Source organism: Oncorhynchus mykiss, chromosome 17 (assembly GCF_013265735.2).
Source record: "Oncorhynchus mykiss isolate Arlee chromosome 17, USDA_OmykA_1.1, whole genome shotgun sequence".
NCBI classification, from domain to species: domain Eukaryota; kingdom Metazoa; phylum Chordata; class Actinopteri; order Salmoniformes; family Salmonidae; genus Oncorhynchus; species Oncorhynchus mykiss.
Window position 1 is genome coordinate 70,746,076 of NC_048581.1, and position 24,545 is coordinate 70,770,620.

General features: G+C 41.1%; 1 protein-coding gene across 1 annotated transcript; it reads left to right on the forward strand.

Annotated features, from left to right (window-relative positions):
* The first annotated feature begins 1,761 nt into the window (after positions 1-1,761).
* On the forward strand, positions 1,762-13,830 carry LOC110494492 (interferon-induced GTP-binding protein Mx2-like). The gene is made up of 12 exons (XM_021569608.2): positions 1,762-2,063; positions 5,434-5,571; positions 5,748-5,902; positions 6,042-6,180; positions 6,296-6,494; positions 11,219-11,297; positions 11,416-11,538; positions 11,623-11,761; positions 12,074-12,232; positions 12,883-12,959; positions 13,092-13,376; positions 13,476-13,830. Exons 1-12 carry the CDS (start codon positions 1,874-1,876, stop codon positions 13,698-13,700), a joined length of 1,908 nt encoding a protein of 635 aa, XP_021425283.2. The 5' UTR covers positions 1,762-1,873; the 3' UTR covers positions 13,701-13,830.
* Positions 13,831-24,545: the final 10,715 nt, after the last annotated feature.

The window sequence follows — 24,545 nt, forward strand, 5'->3', positions numbered from 1 at the left end:
GAGAATCAATTGATTCAAGACATACTGTATTACAGTATCTGACTGAAAAGAGAATCAATTGATTCAAGACATACTGTATTACAGTATCTGACTGAAAAGAGAATCAATTGATTCAAGACATACTGTATTACAGTATCTGACTGAAAAGAGAATCAATTGATTCAAGACATACTGTATTACAGTATCTGACTGAAAAGAGAATCAATTGATTCAAGACATACTGTATTACAGTATCTGACTGAAAAGAGAATCAATTGATTCAAGACATACTGTATTACAGTATCTGACTGATCGTAGTTCAACAAAAAAGAAGGGATGCACAAACTAATCGTGCACTTGGTTCTGAAGCCTACTGTAATACAAACACTTAAAAATATATATATATATATATATATATTATACACATACATATATACACATACATACACACACATGTACGTGTATAATATATATATATATATATATATATATATATATATATATATTTTGTTCAGTGTAGGCCTCTACTTGAATGTGTTCTATAGGCTACCTCTATCCTAAATGTTACCTTTATGTTCAATGTGAATGAATGACACAACTGCTATACAGTTGTTAGTGAATGTTGCACTAAAATGTCACAATAAACAATGTTACAATGAATATTGCACTAATGTACAAGTTCAAATGTTACAATAAAGTTACAAAATGAATGTTTCAATACATGTTGCACTAAAGTAACAATGTTGAAATACCTTGATGGTTGTTGATTTTTGTTTTTGCTCTCAGTATTCATATCGGTGATATAAAAGGGTTTTAGATATGTAAAATAGTCACACTAAAATGTGATGGGGCATTCCAGTAGCAATGTTGGGGACTGCCAGTGACAGTTTTAAATGTGTTAATAACTGGGCTGGTGTCACAGCTGGCTGAAGGACTGGATCAAGGTGCAGCATGGTAAGCATATATTTTTTCTTTATTCAAAATGCCGCCGACAATTGAAGACCATAAACCAAACCGTGACGCTATGTGCCCTGAACAAAGACTACGTTAACTTCCCACAAAACAGGTGGGGGAAAGGGGTACCTAAGTATGGTTCTCAATCAGAGACAACGATAGACAGCTGTTCCTGATTGAGAACCATACCAAGCCAAGACCTAGAAATACAAAACATAGAAAAAAGAACATAGAATGCCCACCCTAGTCACACCCTGGCCTAACCAAAATAGAGAATAAAAAGCCTCTCTATGGCAAGGGCGTGACAGCTGGGATATATAAGCATTTTCATGACTCCATAGGATAAATATGTTAATTCAGTATACATCACATTATCCCACTGGTCACAGTTGTGACGACCATAAAAGACACTTTTTTACCTACTTTTCCATCAAAACTTTTAAAAAATATGATTGATTATTTCAAAGGCTTACTAATGACACAATATTTGGATAGACTCCCGCGTCTGTCCGGTGCGAACTTTAGCATCAGTTCGAGGTCCCTCAGCCATGTTAGTTCCGACCTGTCTATTATGATGTTTAAATTGACATGATGTTAATCTGAATATTGTTGAGTCTCTGCCACTTTGTCCGTGGTTTACAGTTTAAGACATACTTAATATTTCACATCAACACGTACAGGCTGCAAGTCAATGAATTACTCTCTGGCCTCAGGATGGTTGAGCTATTGAAATTTGAACATTTGAAAAATGTATGTAACATCGAGTGAGATGAAACACAGGTTACCTCGCTGTCGAAGAACTGAAAGTGAAACTCTATTATGGTTAAGAATCGTTTCCCAGGGATTACTATTTCTACAGATCCTGTACAGCCAGTAGTCAGTTGCAGTGTAGTCAATTGCAATGTATTAACCGTTTTTTTTAATTTTTTTATCGCAAATCATGAATTATACGCTGAACCAACATTATGAGGAGAAGGTGCGTCCTAGTATTGACCTCATCGACTCTCTACGCTCCCTTGGCGTAGAGAAGGACCTTGCGCTGCCAGCCATCGCCGTGATAGGGGACCAGAGTTCGGGAAAGAGCTCCGTGCTGGAGGCGCTGTCTGGGGTGGCTTTGCCAAGGGGTAGCGGTGAGTGATAATTAATGAACATTCTGTACGTGCATAATTTATCGTGTAGTTTATAGTGTTCACAGTGTCTGTAGTTGTTGTTTTTCTACATAGTGTACATGTTGATAGTGTAAATTATGTGTTTAATGTGGCTTCATCATGTCAAATTCCTGGTAGGTACATGTTTATTTTTTTGTACCTTTATTTAACTAGGCAAGTCAGTTACGAACAAATTCTTATTTTCAATGACGTCTAGGCACAGTGGGTTAACTGCCTTGTTCAGTGGCAGAAGACAGATTTTTCTTAACCTTGTCAGCTCGGGAATTTGATATAGCAACCTCCAACGCTCTAACCACTAGGCTACCCTGCCGCCCCATGTAAATGTACTTGGCGAATAAAAGTGACTTAGATTCTGATGAAACAGGTGAGATGAGGGCAGTGGTTTTTAGAATATTGGTTCCGAAATAATATCATATTGGTGAGCCAACTGGTAAATGCACTCAGTTATAAGGAATTCATATCACTTTACAAGGTCCCTGTAACACCTAAAGATCTTGCAATTGTTTTAGATGCCATTCCCTCAGGTGTTGCTCTATTATTCAGGAACGTGTCAAGACCTGAACCTCAGAGCCTGCCTTCTATTGTCCCTGTTGACTCATCAGTAGGAAAGATTTGTTTCTCTTTTGGTCCATTCAACAACAGAGCGATGTTGTATGTCAGGACCTTATGTCATGCCTTATTGGAATGGATTTATTGATAGTATCTGTTGGAAAAAAGTTTGGATGTTGCCACACACATACCTAGTTGTTAACAGAATTTAGGAAGTTTCCTTTAAAATTATTCATAAATATTATCCTACCAACTACTATATGAAGATTTTCTCAAATTGCTCCTTTTGTAGTAACCACCCAGAAACAGTGTTGCATCTTTTTTGTCATTGTATTCATGTACGAAAACTGTGGCAAGACATCAGTAGATTTATAATTGAACACGTTTATGAAGGTCTTACACTATTGTGGAGAGATGAACTGCTTGGAATCTTTACCTACGATGGGAATAAACTGAAACATTGTTATGTTCATTATTGAAACATATTCATTTCATTATTCTTTTGGCCAAATTTCATATTCACAAATGTCAATTTACAAACAAAAAAACACATTTTCTTACCCTACAAAAAGAAATTTAACTGTATTTTAAGACAATTAAATACTCTACTAACAAAAAAACTGTTAGAATTATAAGTGTATGTATGTCCCTGATTAAGGTCTTTGTGTAGTGTGATATTGTACCCCCTAGCTCAATTGTCCATTGTATATAATCTATATATACTTGTGTTCCCTCATGTACACTCTGTATTGTTATTGTTGTTAATAAATAAAAATCAAAATGTTTTAAAAAAGAGATGAGGGCAGTGGGAAAGTAGGTCCCTAAATGACATGTAATCCAATAAATAATATGAGTACGCAGCCAGTATGTTGCAATCAACTTTACTGAACCAAAATATAAATGCAACATGCAACAATTTAATTGATTTTACTGAGTTACAGTTCAAATGAGGAAATCAGTCAATTGAAATAAATAAATTAGGTCCAAATCTATGGATTTCACATGACTAGGAATAAAGATATGCATCTGTTGGTCACAGATACAGGATCTCATCACGGTATTTTTGTGCATTAAATTTGCCATCGATAAAATGCAATTGTGTTTGCTAGTTTCTATGTTTCGTTTCTGATGTTATAGTTGATATGTACAGTGCCTTTGGAAAGTATTCAGACCCCTAGACTTTTTCCACATTTTGTTAGATTACAGCCATATTATAAAATTGATTAAATTGTTTTTTTCCCCCTCATCAATCTACACACATTACCCCATAATGACAAAGCAAAAACAGGTTTTTATAAATGTTTGCTAATGTATTAAAAATAAAAACTGAAGTATCACATTTACATAAGTATCCTGACCCTTTAGTCAGTACTTGGTTGAAGCACCTTTGGCAGTGATTACAGCCTCGAGTCTTCTTGGGTATAATGCTACAAGTTTGGCACACCTGTATTTGGGGAGTTTCTGCCATTCTTCTCTGCAGATCCTCTCAAGCTCTGTCAAGTTGGATGGGGAGCGTCGCTGCACAGCTATTTTCAGGTCTCTCCAAAAATGTTAGATCAGGTTCAAGTCTGGGCTCTGGCTGGGCCACTCAATGTCATTCAGGGACTTGTCCCGAAGCCACTCCTGCATTGTCTTGGCTGTGTGCTTAGGGTCATTGTCCTGTTGGAAGGTGAACCTTCTCCCCAGTCTGAGGTCCTGAGTGCTCTGGAGCAGGTTTTCATCGAGGATCTCTCTGTATTTTGTTCCGTTCATCATTGCCTTGATCTTGACTAGTCTCCCAGTCCCTGCCACTGAAAAACATCCTCACATCATGATGCTGCCACCACCATGCTTAACCTTAGGGATAGTGCCAGGTTTCCCCCAGATGTGACGCTTTGCATTCAGGCCAAAGAGTTCAATCTCGGTTTCGTAATACCATAGAATCTTTTTTATCATGGTCTGAGAGTCTGTAGGTGCCTTTTGGCAAACTCCAAGAGTGCTGTCATGTGCCTTACTGAGGAGTGGCTTCCGTCTGGCCACTCTACTATAAAGGCCTGATCGGGGGCCCTTCTCCCCCGATTGCTCAGTTTGGCCGGGCGGCCAGCTCTAGGAAGAGTCTGGGTGGTTCCAAACTTCTACCATTTTAAGAATGATGGAGGCCACTGTGTTCTTGGGGACCTTCAATGCTCAGACACTTTTTGGTACCCTTCCCCAGACCTGTGCCTACGACACAATACAGTCTCGAGGCTCTACGGACAATTCCTTCGACCTGATGGTTTGGTTTTTGCTCTGACATGCACTGTCAACTGTGGGACTTTATATAGACAGGTGTGTGCCTTTCCAAATCATGTCCAATCAATCAAATTTACCACAGGTGGACTCCAATCAAGTTGTAGAAACATCTCCAGGATGATCAATGGAAACAGGATGAACCTGAGCTCAATTTCGAGCCTCATAGCAAAGGGTCTGAATACTTATGTAAATAAGGTATTTATGTTTTTTTTTATTTTTATGCATTTGCAAAAATGTCTAAAAACCTGTTTTCGCTTTGTCATTTGGGTTATTGTGTGTAGATTTCTGAGGATTTAAAAAAAAAATGTAATTCATTTTAGTGTAAGGCTGTAACATATCAACACCGAAAGCACTGTAAGTTGATATTCTTTTTTTCTTCTCTCTCTCACTCCTCTTCTTCCAATGAACTCTCTGACAGGGTGATGTATATGGGCTGTTTTTCTCTGGGTTTCTTGCAGAGTCATCTAATCTCTTTTACACTCTCTAACTCCTCCTCTGTCAACTCTGACAGGTATTGTAACACGATGCCCTCTCGAGCTGAAGATGAAGAGGAAGAAAGAAGGAGAGGAATGGCACGGAAAAATCAGCTACCAGGACCGTGAGGAGGAGATTGAGGATCCCTCTGATGTGGAGAACAAAATTCGGAAAGGTGGGTATGGTCACTGTCATTGACCCACTGTCATTGGCTCAAGCGTCTAAACTGAGTCACTATTCTTCACTAACATACTATTTTCATATAGACCTAAAACCATTAAAAATATCATTAACTGTTGGTACAGTTAACTAGTTCTAAGGCACCTGTATTCTTATTCCCCCCCCCTCCAGCCCAGGATGAAATGGCAGGTGTGGGGGTGGGTATCAGTGATGACCTCATCAGCTTGGAGATTGGCTCCCCTGACGTCCCAGACCTCACACTCATCGACTTGCCAGGCATCGCCCGTGTAGCTGTCAAGGGTCAACCTGAGAACATTGGTGAACAGGTACATACCTCCACCCCACCCCCAATATTAGTGGGGAACCACTGTTCATTTGTCACCCCAGCTTTAGAGCAGAAGCCAAAATGACACGTATCCCCCCACCACACGTTATGTACAGTATAATAATCTTTGGCATTTCCAGATTAAGAGACTGATACGGAAGTTCATCACAAAGCAAGAAACAATCAACTTCGTGGTTGTGCCATGCAACGTTGACATTGCAACCACAGAGGCTTTGAAGATGGCACAAGAGGTGGACCCTGATGGGGAAAGGACATTAGGTATTCCACCCTTTATTATTTACTAAACTGTTATGAAGCAAGCTCTTGTGTAATGGTGATTATAAACCATGTTGACTTTCATGAGTGAGACTTGTGTGTGTTTCCCATTGAACAGGCATCCTGACTAAGCCTGACTTGGTAGACAAAGGCACAGAGGAGACTGTGGTGGACATAGTTCATAATGAGGTTATCCAGCTGACTAAGGGCTACATGATAGTCAAGTGCAGGGGCCAGAAAGAGATCATGGAGCGAGTCTCACTGACCGAGGCCACAGAGAGGGAGAAGGCTTTCTTCAAAGAGCACGCTCATCTCAGGTTGGTCCTCTGGATTGAAGTGTGCTTTAAGTCTGGTACACAGAGGGTTGACAATTAGTCATGAACATTCTGCAGCCAATTATTGCTCTTTATCCCACGAGATAACAAGATTTACCAAAGATTCCAGTCATCAAGCCAGACCATCTTAAGCATGAAACACACTGAGAATCTGAGACTGCCGATAGGTACTGATCACAGTATGATGCCGTTCCTTCTCTTGCTAGAATAAAATACGTACCTGCTGTGTACTGACCTGGTACCGATGAAAACTGCAGTTTCTACTTGTAGAATTGCAACGCTCAGCTGTGGCCAACAACTTGACTTTGAGCCAATCAGAGAGCACAGATCTCCACGTGGGGGAGACGACTGGACCCTTACGAAGAACGATTGTAGTCAGAGTGCAGTATAACTGCAGTATGCTGCAAATACAGCGTTCAAAATAACCCTGTTTTCTTTACTGCAGTAATTTTTCAGTGCAGCTGCAGTTACAGTGCAGTACACAGCAGTTATTCTGTAACGACTGCGTCCAAAATACTGCAGTTACTGCACTTTTACTGCCGTTTCAAAACTGCTATAGTGTTTTGTGAGGGGAGTGACAAGAAAAAATAAAAAATAGGGCACTTTTTCCAGTCTCATCCACCCTTTTCATGAGAATTGTTCTTCAAGCATAAAAAACAAAGGAGTTTTGTTGTTGTTGTTAGGTTTGACAATGTGCACTAGCTTATTAGTTAGCTTCCTAACTGAGCAAGGCAGTCACACACACCTCATATGAAATGAAGGGAGTGGTAATAAGTGCAGCACAATGCGCACAACATAAATGATTTACCAAGCTAGCTATCTGGCCACTATAGTCAGTAACATTATAATTACAGTGGGGCAAAAAAGTATTTAGTCAGCCACCAATTGTGCAAGTTCTCCCACTTAAAAAGACGAGAGAGGCCTGTAATTTCATCATAGGTAGACTTCAACTATGACAGACAAAATTAGAAAAAAAATCCAGAAAATCACATTGTAGGATTTTTAATGAATTTATATGCCAATTATGGTGGAAAATAAGTATTTGGTCACCTACAAACAAGCAAGATTTCTGGCTCTCACAGACCTGTAACTTCTTCTTTAAGAGGCTCCTCTGTCCCCCACTCGTTACCTGTATTAATGGCACCTGTTTGAACTTGTTATCAGTATAAAAGACACCAGTCCACAACCTCAAACAGTCACACTCCAAACTCCACTATTGCCAAGACCAAAGAGCTGTCAAAGGACACCAGAAACAAAATTGTAGACCTGCACCAGGCTGGGAAGACTGAATCTGCAATAGGTAAGCATCTTGGTTTGAAGAAATCAACTGTGGAAGCAATTATTAGGAAATGGAAGACATACAAGACCACTGATAATCTCCCTCGATCTGGGACTCCAAGCAAGATCTCACCCCGTGGGGTCAAAATGATCACAAGAATGGTGAGCAAAAATCCCAGAACCACACTGGGGGACCAAGTGAATGGCCTGCAGAGAGCTGGGACCAAAGTAACAAAGCCTACCATCAGTAACACACTACACCGCCAGGGACTCAAATCCTGCTGTGCCAGACTTGTCCCACTGCTTAAGCCAGTACATGTCCAGGCCCGTCTGAAGTTTGCTAGAGAGCATTTGGATGATCCAGAAGAAGATTGGGAGAATGTCATATGGTCAGATGAAACCAAAATAGAACATTTTGGTAAAAACTCAACTCGTCGTGTTTGGAGGACAAAGAATACTGAGTTGCATCCAGAGAACACCATACCTACTGTGAAGCATGGGGGTGGAAACATCACGCTTTGGGGCTGTTTTTCTGCAAAGGGACCAGGACGACTGATCCGTGTAAAGGAAAGAATGAATGGGGCCATTTATCGTGAGATTTTGAGTGAAAACCTCCTTCCATCAGCAAGGGCATTGAAAATGAAACGTGGCTGGGTCTTTCAGCATGACAATGATCCCAAACACACCGCCCGGGCAATGAAGGAGTGGCTTCGTAAGAAGCATTTCAAGGTCCTAGAGTGGCCTAGCCAGTCTCCAGATCTCACCCCCCATAGAAAATCTTTGGAGGGAGTTGAAAGTCCGTGTTGCCCAGCAACAGCCCCAAAACATCACTGCTCAAGAGGAGATCTGTATGGAGGAATGGGCCAAAATACCAGCAACAGTGTGTGAAAACCTTGTGAAGACCTACAGAAAACGTGTGACTTCTGTCATTGCCAACAAAGGGTAAATAACAAAGTATTGAGATAAACTTTTGTTATTGACCAAATACTTATTTTCCACCATAATTTGCAAATAAATAAATAAAAAATTCTACAATGTGATTTTCTGGATTTTTTTTTCTCATTTTGTCTGTCATAGTTGAAGTGTACCTATGATGAACATTACAGGCCTCTCTCATCTTTTTAAGTGGGAGAACTTGCACAATTGTTGGCTGACTAAATACTTTTTTGCCCCACTGTAAATCACAATGGATATGTTTCCATGAAGCAGCTGCCTGTAGCTGGATGCCGAGTATCAAAGCAGTGTCATTACTTTACCTAGCTAGCACAACAGGTAGCGAGCGAATCATGCTAACAATTTAGCTAACGTTAGCCAGGTAGCTAAAAATGTATCTATGGGCAGTATGCAATTATGGAGAGTGAATTAAAATATTGCTAGCTAGTTATCTATCTGGTGCCATCTGGCTAGTATCAACAAGGGCTTTCTACAACAATAGCAACATTAGCGCAGCTAGCTATTGACTAGACCAGTGGTTCCCAAACTTTTTATAGTCCTGTACCCCTTCAAACATTCAACCTCCGGCTACGTACCCCCTCTAGCACCAGGGTCAGCGCACTCTCAAATGTTGTTTTTTGCCATCATTGTAAGCCTGCCACACACACACTATGTTATACATTTATTAAACATAATAATGAGTGTGAGTTTTTGTCACAACTCGGCTCGTGGGAAGTGACAAAGAGCTCTTATAGGACCAGGGCACAAATAATAATATAATAATAATCAAAAAAAATTCTCTTTATTTAACCATCTTACATATAAAACCTTATTTGTTAATCGAAAATTGTGAATAACTCACCACAGGTTAATGAGACAGGTGTGCTTGTAAGGAACACATAACTCTGCAATGTTGGGTTGTATTGGAGAGAGTCTCCGTCTTAAATAATCTTCCACACACAGTCTGTGCCTGTATTTAGTTTTCATGCTAGTGAGGGCCGAGAATCCACTCTCACATAGGTATGTGGTTGCAAAGGGCACCAGTGTCTTAACAGCACGATTTGCCAAGGCAGGATACTCTGAGCGCAGCCCAATCCAGAAATCTGGTGGTGGCTTCTGATTAAATTAAATTTTCACAGAACCGCATGTTGAAATTTCGATGAGGCTCTCTTGTTCACGTATCATTTTCCATTGGTTTTGTCTTGTCTTCCCACACACCTAGTTTCAATCCAATTCATTACCTGTTGTGTATTTAACCCTCTGTTTCCCCTCATGTCTTTGTCAGAGATTGTTTTATGTCAGTGTTGTTTTATGGTTGTATAGGTGCGCGACGGGTCCTCGTACTCATGTTTATTTATGTATGTACATACTAGTGTTTGGAGCATGTTAAGTAGACTGGATGCAGGGCATAAAAGGGATAACGAGTCCAGTTTTTTGTGTCATCCGTTTCGGGAAAGTACCTGCGTAATTGCGCTGCGTAAACTGCGTAAACTCACTCAGGTGTTTCTCTATATCACATTTGACATTGTCCGTAAGCTTGAGATCATTTGCACACAAACAAATCATAGAATGATGGAAAGACCTGTGTGTTGTCCTTGTTAATGCAGACTGAGAAGAGCTCCAACTTCTTAATCATAGCCTCAATTTTGTCCCGCACATTGAATATAGTTGCGGAGAGTCCCTGTAATCCTAGATTCAGATCATTGAGGCGAGAAAAAATATCACCCAGATAGACCAGTCGTGTGAGAAACTCGTCATCATGCAAGCGGTCAGTAAAGAAAACTTTAAGCTCGTCTCTCAATTCAAAAGAACGTGTCAATACTTTGCCCCTTGATAACCAGCGCACTTCTGTATGTTGTAAAAGCGTTACATGGTCGCTGCCCATATCATTGTATTGTGCAGAAAACACATGAGAGTTCAGGGGCCTTGCTTTAACAAAGTTAAACTAGATGGTTTACTAGATGGTTTAATTTTATTTTTGGCAGTGAAACGAGGCTACTCAGGCGAGAAAAAAACCTTGCCCAAATATATAGCCCTGTTGGAAATAGAACTGTTTAAAAATGTGAAGAATAATATATATTTTATTTTTTATCAATCATTTTTATTTGGCGTACCCCCAACGGCATTGTGCGTACCCCAGTTTGGGAATACCTGGACTAGACCATAAAGCAACACACACAGACATACATTTCCAAGCAACACTATTGCCACCTTCTGGTTTGAGTTATTTGAACAATTCTGACTGGTTAATGACTTCAAGGTCTTTCGTGTGTGAGCACAAAAGAGATTGACTGTGACATTCTGTTCAGAGTTGCTAAGTATTGTTGACGGAAAACGTCTGATAATCCTACCGGTGTGTTTGAGTTGTTAGGCTGTCTCCCCTATAATTTTCAGATCTGTGTTGTTGTTGTTGTTGTCTTATTGTCTGACAAATGCATCAACATTTTCTGAAAGGTTTGCATTGTGTTTTCACATTTTCTCTATCCTTTATGTAGCACACTTTATGATGAGGGGCATGCCACCATCCCTAAACTGGCGGAGAAATTAACTCTTGAACTAGTGCAACATATCGAGGTGAATTCCTCTTACATTATGATGTCCCTGTACCTCTCTGGCTTCATGTGAATATACCGGGATTATTTGCAGGGTGTATTGTTATATGCCTTGTTTGAATGTCTTTCTTTGTGTTTAGAAATCCATGCCTCGTCTAAAAGAGCAGATTGAGGAAAAGCTGGAGGAGACACGCACCGCTCTGGAGAAATGTGGTACCGGACCCCCTGAAGACCCAAAAGAACGGCTGTATTTTCTGATCGATGTGAGTCCCTGAAGCTCAAAGCAATCATAGTCCCTCATTCTTAGGATACACTGACACGTGATGCTTCCTCTTTCCGTGTGGCAGAAAGTGACTTTGTTCACCCAGGATGCCATTAACCTGAGCACTGGGGAGGAGCTGAAAAGTGGAGACATCAATGTTTTCTCCACACTCAGAACAGAGTTCGGGAAATGGAAGGCACACGTGGATCGCTCTGGAAAGAACTGTGAGTACACAATTCTCATACACCAATCAAACATTGGCCATAAATACTGGGTCAGGAAGTTTGGTAACCGAGAGTTGCCATTTATGTCAAAATGTTTTCTTTTCCTGTGTCATCCATCATCAAAATGTCAAATGTAGGCCCAGATATTTCAAGACAAACAAAATATCATATCAAAGTTGTAGATTGTTAACATAGATATATACAATTAATGTAGCCTCATAGCATCTTTCTTGTGAATCTAAAATCACATTGAATGCTTACACTCACACATTTAGGTTAACAACAGGATAATGTGGATGCCTCATATTGCAGTTAATAAGAAGATTGAAAAAGAAGTGGATGATTATGAGAAGCGGTACCGTGGAAGGGAGCTCCCAGGGTTCATCAACTACAAGACCTTTGAGGTGATTGTGAAGGACCAGATCAAACAACTGGAAGAACCAGCAGTCAAGAAGCTGAAAGAGTTATCAGGTACAGTATTGAGTACATAGATCTTTAAAAAATATATATATATTTTTTTACTTATCCTGAAACCCAGTCATTGGGTTTGATTCAACTATGAAGCCACCAAAATGATTTACATCCAAGAATGTAGTCTATCTTTGAGTTTGGTAGTAGTTTTGAGTCCTACCGATGTCAGATCTTAGTTTGACCAGTATTGTCGCAGCAAAATGTTCCTGCAGCAACAGGATTTTAACATTTAGTCCATAATGTTGCTTGATTGGTGGTTAGGCTATCAGCCGGCCAAAATTAGGCTATATGCAAAATGCCTATTTGTTTATTTGTATCCCCATTAACTTTTGTAGAAGCAGCAGCTACTCTTCCTGGGGTCCACAAGAAACACATAATATGACAAGTAACAAAATAGTGATACACTGATAAACAAGGACAGTCACAGAAATGTTAAATACAACAATATACAAACAATACAAATAAACAATTATGTGTGTGTGTGTGCAATTCCGTTAATATAACCTTGTGTTATTGTGTGTTTTCAGTGGATTTATGTAAATCATGAAGCTCATCTGCATTTATTAGCAACAAAATAATTCTTAGCAACAAAAGAGTAATCAAATTAAGACATCTGTATGTATCACAGTGGTGTTTCTTCCCTTTTCTAGATGCTGCTAGGAAGGCGTTCATACTGCTGGCTCAGAACAGCTTCACAGGTTTCCCTATCCTTCTGAAAACAGCAAAGGTAACTGTTTTCATAACTGTTTCTATATACTTTCCCATACTTTTCCATATATATTGCCACAGCTGGCCATCAAGTTCAACCTAAACAAGATGCGGAGATAACACATTGAAAAACTTGTCTTTTGGCCTTCAGACTAAGATCGAGACCATCAAGCAGGAGAAGGAGTCTACGGCTGAGTCCACGTTGAGGACTCAGTTCAAGATGGAGCTGATAGTGTACACACAGGACAGCACCTACAGCTCTAGCCTGAAGAAGAGGAAGAGGGAGGAGGAAGAGTTGGAGGAGGGAGAGTTAGTTAAAAATACTTTAGGGAGTCAGAAAGGGTTCTCTGTTGTCTCTGTAAGGAGTACTGTCAATGGCCTTGACACCCATGCTACCCTACGGGAGATGATGCTGCACCTCAAGTCCTATTATCATGTAAGTCAGGAGTATTTACAGCAGGCTACTGTTAAAAGAAGTTCATTGTCTCATGCCCAAGAGCTGATACACTCCTCTTCGTTTTTTTTTCTTTGCCAGATTGCCAGTCAGCGTCTGGCTGATCAGATTCCCATGGTGATCCGCTACCTGGTGCTGCAGGAGTTTGCTTCCCAGCTGCAGAGGGAGATGCTTCAGATGCTGCAGGAGAAGGACAACATCGAGCAGCTGCTGAAAGAGGACATCGACATCGGCAGCAAGAGGGCTGCACTGCAGAGCAAGCTCAAACGCCTGATGAAGGCACGCGACTATCTAGTGGAGTTCTAGTATGGACAGCTGCTTGTTAACATTTAGGATGGTCTTGTCTAACTTCAGATAGGTTGGTTAATGGAAGTAGGCATTGAGGTTTGGGGTAGATTCTGTTATCTAAGTTATAATAAAGTTACTATGCTGTCAAGTTCTTTGTTATCGTTTTTTTGTTTATAATATTAAACTCAAATGCAGCTAGCCTACCTGGTGGAGTGGAAGCTGCCTGATAGCATTTGGGAACAGAGAAGGAAATGCAATCGTTTTATTAATAGGCAATGTATAATTTATTTCTGATATTTTCACTTGTGTTTTATAGTTTATATTTCTGAAAAAATATATTTCATTTTTTTACATGCTTCCTCTTTATCATGTTTGGATGGGCCTGTGGGGACCACAGAACATCAACTTACCCACTGGGCAAAAACTGGTTGAATCAACATTGTTTCTACATCATTTCAGCCCTTGTGAAAAAATCCCATAGGATTAGGGATTTTTTTCAATAGAATCTCGTCACCTCTATCAGAATCCTTTTGGAATCCTATTAGAATCTATTGGAAATAAAAAAAAGTAATCATATTGGATTCTATAGGATTCTCACAGTCCTATAGGATTTTGTGTCACCTGTATTATATCAAATCAAATCAAATCAAATTTTATTTGTCACATACACATGGTTAGCAGATGTTAATGCGAGTGTAGCGAAATGCTTGTGCTTCTAGTTCCGACAATGCAGTAATAACAAGTAATCTAACTAACAATTCCAAAACTACTGTCTTGTACACAGTGTAAGGGGATAAAGAATATGTACATAAGGATATATGAATGAGTGATGGTACAGAGCAGCATAGGCAAGATACAGTAGATGGTATCGAGTACAGTATATACATATGAGATGAGTATGTAAACAAAGTGGCATAGTTAAAGTGGCTAGTGATGCATGTATTACATAAGGATACAGTCGATGATATAGAGTACAGTATATACGTATGCATATGAGATGAATAATGTAGGGTAAGTAACATTATATAACGTAGCATTGTTTAAAGTGGCTAGTGATATATTTACATCATTTCCCATCAATTCCCATTATTAAAGTGGAGAGAGGCCTATTGAGGGTTATGCCTTAAAAATTAAAAATCACATCTAACAGTTGATGATAGTGTTGTACCATGATAAAACTTGCACCTTCTTTTTCTCTAACAGCGCAATGCTGGAAATTACAATGAGGAAGAGGGTCCATCCAGCTCCACAGCAGAACCTCATTAAGATGTTGTTCAGCATTGGCTCATGACTTACAATGAAACTAAGTAGACCTGGCACTGTGAAATTCAATGTATTTTTTTGTGTTACTATAGCTCCCTGTGAAACAGCTGTACAAGTTGTACTTAGAGGAACAAATTGGAAAATGTAATTTAGAAATTGACCACATGAGGTTGCAGATGCAAAATATAAAAATAGAAATACAACTGCTAGAACATCAGTTAAAGGTGGGTGAGGTGCCCACAGGTAGAACATCAGTTAAAGGTGGGTGAGGTGCCCACAGGTAGAACATCAGTTAAAGGTGAGTGAGGTGCCCACAGGTAGAACATCAGTTAAAGGTGAGTGAGGTGCCCACAGGTAGAACATCAGTTAAAGGTGGGTGAGGTGCCCACAGGTAGAACATCAGTTAAAGGTGGGTGAGGTGCCCACAGGTAGAACATCAGTTAAAGGTGAGTGAGGTGCCCACAGGTAGAACATCAGTTAAAGGTGAGTGAGGTGCCCACAGGTAGAACATCAGTTAAAGGTGGGTGAGGTGCCCACAGGTAGAACATCAGTTAAAGGTGAGTGAGGTGCCCACAGGTAGAACATCAGTTAAAGGTGAGTGAGGTGCCCACAGGTAGAACATCAGTTAAAGGTGGGTGAGGTGCCCACAGGTAGAACATCAGTTAAAGGTGGGTGAGGTGCCCACAGGTAGAACATCAGTTAAAGGTGGGTGAGGTGCCCACAGGTAGAACATCAGTTAAAGGTGGGTGAGGTGCCCACAGGTAGAACATCAGTTAAAGGTGGGTGAGGTGCCCACAGGTAGAACATCAGTTAAAGGTGAGTGAGGTGCCCACAGGTAGAACATCAGTTAAAGGTGAGTGAGGTGCCCACAGGTAGAACATCAGTTAAAGGTGGGTGAGGTGCCCACAGGTAGAACATCAGTTAAAGGTGAGTGAGGTGCCCACAGGTAGAACATCAGTTAAAGGTGGGTGAGGTGCCCACAGGTAGAACATCAGTTAAAGGTGGGTGAGGTGCCCACAGGTAGAACATCAGTTAAAGGTGAGTGAGGTGCCCACAGGTAGAACATCAGTTAAAGGTGGGTGAGGTGCCCACAGGTAGAACATCAGTTAAAGGTGAGTGAGGTGCCCACAGGTAGAACATCAGTTAAAGGTGGGTGAGGTGCCCACAGGTAGAACATCAGTTAAAGGTGGGTGAGGTGCCCACAGGTAGAACATCAGTTAAAGGTGGGTGAGGTGCCCACAGGTAGAACATCAGTTAAAGGTGGGTGAGGTGCCCACAGGTAGAACATCAGTTAAAGGTGGGTGAGGTGCCCACAGGTAGAACATCAGTTAAAGGTGAGTGAGGTGCCCACAGGTAGAACATCAGTTAAAGGTGAGTGAGGTGCCCACAGGTAGAACATCAGTTAAAGGTGAGTGAGGTGCCCACAGGTAGAACATCAGTTAAAGGTGAGTGAGGTGCCCACAGGTAGAACATCAGTTAAAGGTGGGTGAGGTGCCCACAGGTAGAACATCAGTTAAAGGTGGGTGAGGTGCCCACAGGTAGAACATCAGTTAAAGGTGAGTGAGGTGCCCACAGGTAGAACATCAGTTAAAGGTGAGTGAGGTGCCCACAGGTAGAACATCAGTTAAAGGTGGGTGAGGTGCCCACAGGTAGAACATCAGTTAAAGGTGAGTGAGGTGCCCACAGGTAGAACATCAGTTAAAGGTGGGTGAGGTGCCCACAGGTAGAACATCAGTTAAAGGTGGGTGAGGTGCCCACAGGTAGAACATCAGTTAAAGGTGAGTGAGGTGCCCACAGGTAGAACATCAGTTAAAGGTGGGTGAGGTGCCCACAGGTAGAACATCAGTTAAAGGTGGGTGAGGTGCCCACAGGTAGAACATCAGTTAAAGGTGAGTGAGGTGCCCACAGGTAGAACATCAGTTAAAGGTGAGTGAGGTGCCCACAGGTAGAACATCAGTTAAAGGTGAGTGAGGTGCCCACAGGTAGAACATCAGTTAAAGGTGAGTGAGGTGCCCACAGGTAGAACATCAGTTAAAGGTGGGTGAGGTGCCCACAGGTAGAACATCAGTTAAAGGTGAGTGAGGTGCCCACAGGTAGAACATCAGTTAAAGGTGAGTGAGGTGCCCACAGGTAGAACATCAGTTAAAGGTGAGTGAGGTGCCCACAGGTAGAACATCAGTTAAAGGTGGGTGAGGTGCCCACAGGTAGAACATCAGTTAAAGGTGAGTGAGGTGCCCACAGGTAGAACATCAGTTAAAGGTGAGTGAGGTGCCCACAGGTAGAACATCAGTTAAAGGTGAGTGAGGTGCCCACAGGTAGAACATCAGTTAAAGGTGGGTGAGGTGCCCACAGGTAGAACATCAGTTAAAGGTGAGTGAGGTGCCCACAGGTAGAACATCAGTTAAAGGTGAGTGAGGTGCCCACAGGTAGAACATCAGTTAAAGGTGAGTGAGGTGCCCACAGGTAGAACATCAGTTAAAGGTGGGTGAGGTGCCCACAGGTAGAACATCAGTTAAAGGTGAGTGAGGTGCCCACAGGTAGAACATCAGTTAAAGGTGAGTGAGGTGCCCACAGGTAGAACATCAGTTAAAGGTGAGTGAGGTGCCCACAGGTAGAACATCAGTTAAAGGTGGGTGAGGTGCCCACAGGTAGAACATCAGTTAAAGGTGAGTGAGGTGCCCACAGGTAAATTATTTTACTTGTTTGAACAACAAAAATATGAACTACTGTACTGCATTTGTACTAGCAGGAAATAAAGACTTCATAAAAAGGAAAGCATATTGTCTTTATTTGACACTGGGGAGGTGATGGATCAATCAAAAATTATGGTAGCATATTGTATCTCTTAATGCTCTTCATCTCGTGTGTCAGCGGGGTGGTCAGGATCGTTATCAAGACCGTTCACTGGTTGAGTAGGACATTGTTCTCCTCTAATTGTGGCAATGTTGTGGCGAATCACACATGCCACAATAATGTCACATGCCCTTTCTGGGGTGACCCAGAGCCTATGAAGGCACTGGAACAGGGCCTTGAGCATCCCAATGGTCCTCTACCCTGGCTCGTGTCCTGCGGTGAGCCAAGTTATAACTTTGCTGCAGGCCGGGCTCAGGGTAAGGGGTCAGCAAATAGGGCTGGCAGGGGTACCCTCTGTCACCGAGCTTGTAACCATCGAACTCTCCTATGATAATGTGAACTTTATCCTTGTATTTTCAGTTGCAATAGGAGAAAACAAAATATAGATTATAATAGGATATAGCTATATAAACTCAGCAAAGAAAAATAAGAAACGTCCCGTCACTGTCAACTGCGTTTATTTTCAAACTTAACACGTGTAAATATTTGTATGGACATAATAAGTTTCAACAACTGAGACAAACTGAACAGGTTCCATTAGAGCAGAGCTTCAAAAGATCAATCAGTTTTAAGAGGGCAGCAATTGAAAATGCTTCATAGGATAAAGTGTGGGTCTTTATTCTAAAGTTTCATAGGACAGGATAATGTGTGGGTCTTTATTCTATAATATGTACTTTTGGAGGTGTTGCTAATCAGGCGATGGTTGTTAAGGTGGTGTCTCACAGAGGAGTGTCAGTTTTGGAGTGTATGTCGCACTCCTCTTACACATACAGAGAGAAAAACAACCCGGCAGCTGTATAATTAACTGTAGAGTACTATTAAAAAGTAAAAATCAGGGTGAATAACAGGGATAGAGGACATTACCTATTATCTACAATATACTACCACAGATGTTATAGCAACCACTACACTCTTAAGTTAACTATAAAACAGGAGACCTTAAACATAGACCAACATCTAGCTGAATTCAATCAAATGTGAGATTAAACCAGGCGTAGGGACATCAGTCTGCAGAAGTCCTTTGAGGACCTGAAGAAAGGGGGTTACTCTGTGTGTGAGGCGCACTTTGAAGAGTGATTTATTCTGATTATTATCTTGGTCAATAAAAATACATTTCAGTCATATTATACTTTTCTGATAAAAATGTCTTTCAACAGGGTTCATGGAAAACACTGTCTTCCGAGGCAGTACCTACCAGAATAAATTGCATTCACCCCCTCAATCTGCAGCAGATGCACAGCGTAGTACAAAAAGTAGTAAGCCAACCACAAAGTTCGTAGCAATTAAAGATGGATCATTATTGTTTTATCAACAGGTTTCAAGTCTTGAATTGTCTATTTTTGAAGGAGAGGACAGGGAAGCAGATGTAGGAGTTTTAGGTGAGAAAGTCAGAGAGAACAAGAGAGTGAAGGAGAGCATAGACCCAGCAGAGGAAGCAGCAGATGCTGAATTTAGTTCAGGTGGTCTGCAGGAGGTGGTTTGTCGAGTGACAGAGGTGGCAGGAGGCTTCCTCACATGCATACAGGAGGAAGCTCAGGTGACCGAGGTAGCGGAAGGAGTCCTCCTCAGGAGGATAGAGGAAGCTCAGGCTTGAAAGGAAGCAGAATGTAGCTCAGGTGTCATGCAGGAGGAGGCCATCATCCAATTGAATGTCTATAGTATAATAATAATAATAATGCACCCACAGTGATTAATTGCACACACATTGAAACAAAACAATCACAAAGTTAATCTCATACAGATGTTACTTTAAGAGAATACAGCTCCTGGAAAGGAAGTTGTCAAATTCACAACAGGCAAATGCAAAGTAGGCATGCCACAAGACTAAAAGCCACCAAAACCAACTTCGTCGTCATCTTATAGATTGGAATAACAAAAATGGAGGACATAATTGACAAAACTTTGTCTCTTATGGAGGTGTAACATTGTACATTAAATCAAATCAAATCAAATGTATTTGTCACATACACATGGTTAGCAGATGTTAATGCGAGTGTAACGAAATACTTGTGCTTCTAGTTCCAACAATGCAGTAATAACCAACAAGTAATCTAACCTAACAATCCCAAAACTTTTACCTTATACACACAAGTGTAAAGGGATAAAGAATATGTACATAAAGATATATGAATGAGTGATGGTACAGAACGGCATAGGCAAGATGCAGTAGATGGTATCGAGTACAGTATATACATATACATATGAGATGAGTAATGTAGGGTATGTAAACATTATATTAAGTAGCATTGTTTAAAGTGGCTAGTGATATATTTTACATGCATTTCCATCAATTCCCATTATTAAAGTGGCTGGAGTTGAGTCAGTGTGTTGGCAGCAGCCACTCAATGTTAGTGGTGGCTGTTTAACAGTCTGATGGCCTTGAGATAGAAGCTGTTTTTCAGTCTCTCGGTCCCTGCTTTGATGCACCTGTACTGACCTCGCCTTCTGGATGATAGCGGGGTGAACAGGCAGCGGCTCGGGTGGTTAATGTCCTTGATGATCTTTATGGCCTTCCTGTGACATCGGGTGGTGTCTTGGAGGACAGGTAGTTTGCCCCCGGTGATGCGTTGTGCTGACCTCACTACCCTCTGGAGAGCCTTACGGTTGTGGGCGGAGCAGTTGCCGTACCAGGCGGTGATACAGCCCGACAGGATGCTCTCGATTGTGCATCTGTAGAAGTTTGTGAGTGCTTTTGGTGACAAGCCGAATTTCTTCAGCCTCCTGAGGTTGAAGAGGCGCTGCTGCGCCTTCTTCATGACGCTGTCTGTGTGGGTGGACCAATTCAGTTTGTCCGTGATGTGTACGCCGAGGAACTTAAAACTTACTACCCTCTCCACTATGAGGAACTTAAAACTTACTACCCTCTCCACTACTGTCCCATCAATGTGGATAGGGGGGTGCTCCCTCAGCAGTTTCCTGAAGTCCACGATCATCTCCTATGTTTTGTTGACGTTGAGTGTGAGGTTATTTTCCTGACACAACACTCCGAGGGCCCTCACCTCCTCCCTGTAGGCCGTCTCGTCGTTGTTGGTAATCAAGCCTACCACTGTAGTGTCGTCCGCAAACTTGATGATTGAGTTGGAGGCGTGCATGGCCACGTAGTCGTGGGTGAACAGGGAGTACAGGAGAGGGCTCAGAACGCACCCTTGTGGGTCCCCAGTGTTGAGGATCAGCGGGGTGGAGATGTTGTTACCTACCCTCACCACCTGGGGGCGGCCTGTCAGGAAGTCCAGTACCCAGTTGCACAGGGCGGGATCGAGACCCAGGGACCCCTGATGACGAGTTTGGAGGGCACTATGGTGTTAAATGCTGAGCTGTAGTCGATGAACAGCATTCTCACATAGGTATTCCTCTTGTCCAGATGGGTTAGGGCAGTGTACAGTGTGGTTGAGATTGCATCGTCTGTGGATCTATTTGGGCGGTAGGCAAATTGGAGTGGGTCTAGGGTGTCAGGTAGGGTGGAGGTGATATGGTCCTTGACTAGTCTCTCAAAGCACTTCATGATGACGGAAGTGAGTGCTACGGGGCGGTAGTCGTTTAGCTCAGTTACCTTAGCTTTCTTGGGAACAGGGACAATGGTGGCCCTCTTGAAGCATGTGGGAACAGTAGACTGGGATAAGGATTGATTGAATATGTCTGTAAGCTGGTCTGCGCATGCTCTGAGGACGCGGCTTGGGATGCCGTCTGGGCCTGCAGTCTTGCGAGGGTTAACACGTTTAAATGTTTTGCGCGTTCCTATAAGACTCTTGAAAGAAGGGAGTAGTGTAGCGACCCTGGGTTTTGCGGCACAGTTGATAGCGCGCTGGACTTCGGGCAAGAAGGTCGAGGGTTCGAGACCTGCTCCCTGCTGTTTCATTACAATATTGTATATCAAGCTATCTACTATTTCTCTCTTCTTGCCAATGTGAAATTATAACATATATTAAAACCTGTTGGGGCAAGGAGTTCCCCTCAGGGAACTTCACCCCCCCGTTCAGCTGAAAAGGTGGCGCAGGGAATTCAAAAATATTATTTCGAAATATTTAACTTTCACACATTAACAAGTCCAATACCTCAAATGAAAGATAAACACCTTGTTCATCTACCCATCATGTCAGATTTTTAAAATGTTTTACAGCGAAAACACAACATATATTTATGTTAGACCACCACCAAACCAAAGAAAAAACGCAGCCATTTTTTCCAGCCAAAGATAAAATCACAAAAGCAGGATTAGAAATAAAATCACTAACCTCTTGAAAATCTTCATCAGATGACAGTCATATGACATGTTACACAGTACATTTATGTTTTGTTCGATAATATGCATTTTTACATCCACAAATCTTGGTTTACATTGACGCCATGTTCAGAAATTCCTCCAAAATATCCGGAGGAATTATAGAAAGCTACGCCAGATAACCGAAATACTCATCATAAACTTTGACTAAAGATACATGTTCTACATATAATTAAAGATACACTGGTTCTAATTCAACCGCTGTGTCAGATTTTTTTTAAACGTTACGGAAAAAGCCTACCATTGCAATAATCTGAGACGGCGCTCAGACGTAACCGCCATGTTGGAGTCAACAGAAATACGAAATTACAACATAAATATTCCCTTACCTTTGATGATCTTTCATCAGAATGTAGTGCAAGGAGTCCTAGTTCCACAATAAATCGTTGTTTTGTTCCATAATGTCCAATACTAGTGTCCAAGTAGCTGCATTTGCTATCACTTTCAGCTCACGTGCCCAAAAACTGACTGCTGGTCCAAGATAACTTGCACGAAAACTTCCAAAAGATATATTCCAGGTCAAATAAACTGGTCAAACTAAGTAGAGAATCAATCTTCAGGATGTTATTATCATATATATCCAATAACGTTCCAACCGGATCATACGTTTTCATCTGGGGCCGAATGGAACAGCCGTAGCAGCCACAGAGAAATGCGCCACAGCAAAATGGCATTCTGTTGCGACACTGACTATTTTCCCTCCCATTAAGTCAAAGTTCACAGCAAGTGCTCCATTACACTTTCTACTGAATGAGGACATCTAGTGGAAGGCGTAGGAAGTGCTTCCAGATCCATATCTTGTTGGGAAAGGAGGGGGCAATGACGTCAAAGTTGCTACAACTTTCAGAATTTCACTCCTTGTTTGGAAGATTGCCTGCCCTATGAGTTCTGTTATACTCACAGACATAATTCAAACAGTTTTTGAAACTTCGGGAGTGTTTTCGATCCAATAGTAATAATAATATGCATATATTAGCAATATAGGACAGAGTTTGATGCAGTTCACTATGGGCACGCAATTCATCCAAAGTGAAAATACTGCCCCCTATCCTCAACAAGTTTTAAGAGAAGAGTAACAGGTTAGCTATTAATAACCTCACTCAATTATATTTTACCAATAATCTTCAGTATTGGTTAGCAAAATGACAACTGTTAACTAGTCCTCAGCTAGTTTCTTGCATGTTCGGAGCCCAGCTAATTTAACGTTATTAACTGTTAGCTAATTTACCGTTACTGTCCCTCAGCATGTTACCGGAAAATAGCTAGCCAAACAGTTAACGCCCACTACAAAACGTTTAAGTAATCATTTATATAACATGTATAACATTAAACTATATATTTGTAACTTACTTTTCTATCTTGGTGGCATTATACAAGGCTCAACAACGAATAGCTACTTAACGTTAGATACATCAAAACATATGTTGAAGTCCCTCTTCTCCAAATCTCCAGTCCAACGTCTGCATCTCATTTTTAACCTAATTCGAATATGATGATATATATGTTAATATGATGATGACAATATTTTTATTGACGTCACTAAGCCAACTGACTGACATCTCATAGACTAATACACGTGACTTTGAAGAACCCATCTCGACACACGATCCCACCGACTCTCACTTGCCTCCATTGGAAACGATAGACCACATCTAATCTTAGAACATCTTTGCCGCAAGTTTAAGACCATGCTTAGCTATTGTTCTCTCTCTTAGGTTTTGTCTTATGAAGAGATGGTCACTGTTATTTTATACTGTGATCCTTGATTTATTTGGCGTGGGCTACGGCCAAACAGTAGGCTGTTTATAAACCGGGAATTCGTAAACTCAAACCTCTGTCTGGACATTTGTTCATTTATGATCTAGCCATACAATATGATACCACTGGAGTTTTTTTGGACAACAATGTTGCGTTTCCCCCTTTTCATGGTCATGCCTAGAAGGAATCCAGCTTTTGTTAAATTAACGTCATATTTGACATTTCGTAGCAGGTTAGGAGAATTGTGTTAAAGTTAGGAAAGGAGTTAGGGTTAGCTAAAACGCAATTATTATTATTATTATTTTACTTCTGACAATTTGACAAAAGCTGGATCCCTTTTAGCCAAGCCCTTTTTCATAGACCTAGATTACATGGTTGCATTCAATACAAGTTTTTTTTTAATTGATCTGTTGTCAGTAGAGAAGGCCTAGGCTACCATTATTCTGTCATATAAAGTGTATTAGAATTGCATGAAATGTTTATCAAGGGACATATTTTTCACGCTCAAAGGAAACGTCTCTGATATACAGTTGAAGTCGGAAGTTTACATACACCTTAGCCAAATAGATTTAAACTCAGTTTCACAATTCCTGACATTTAATCCTAGTAAAAATTCCCTGTCTTAGGTCAGTTAGGATCACCACTTTATTTAAAGACTGAAATGTCAGAATAATAGTAGAGAGAGTGATTTATTTCAGCTTTTATTTCTC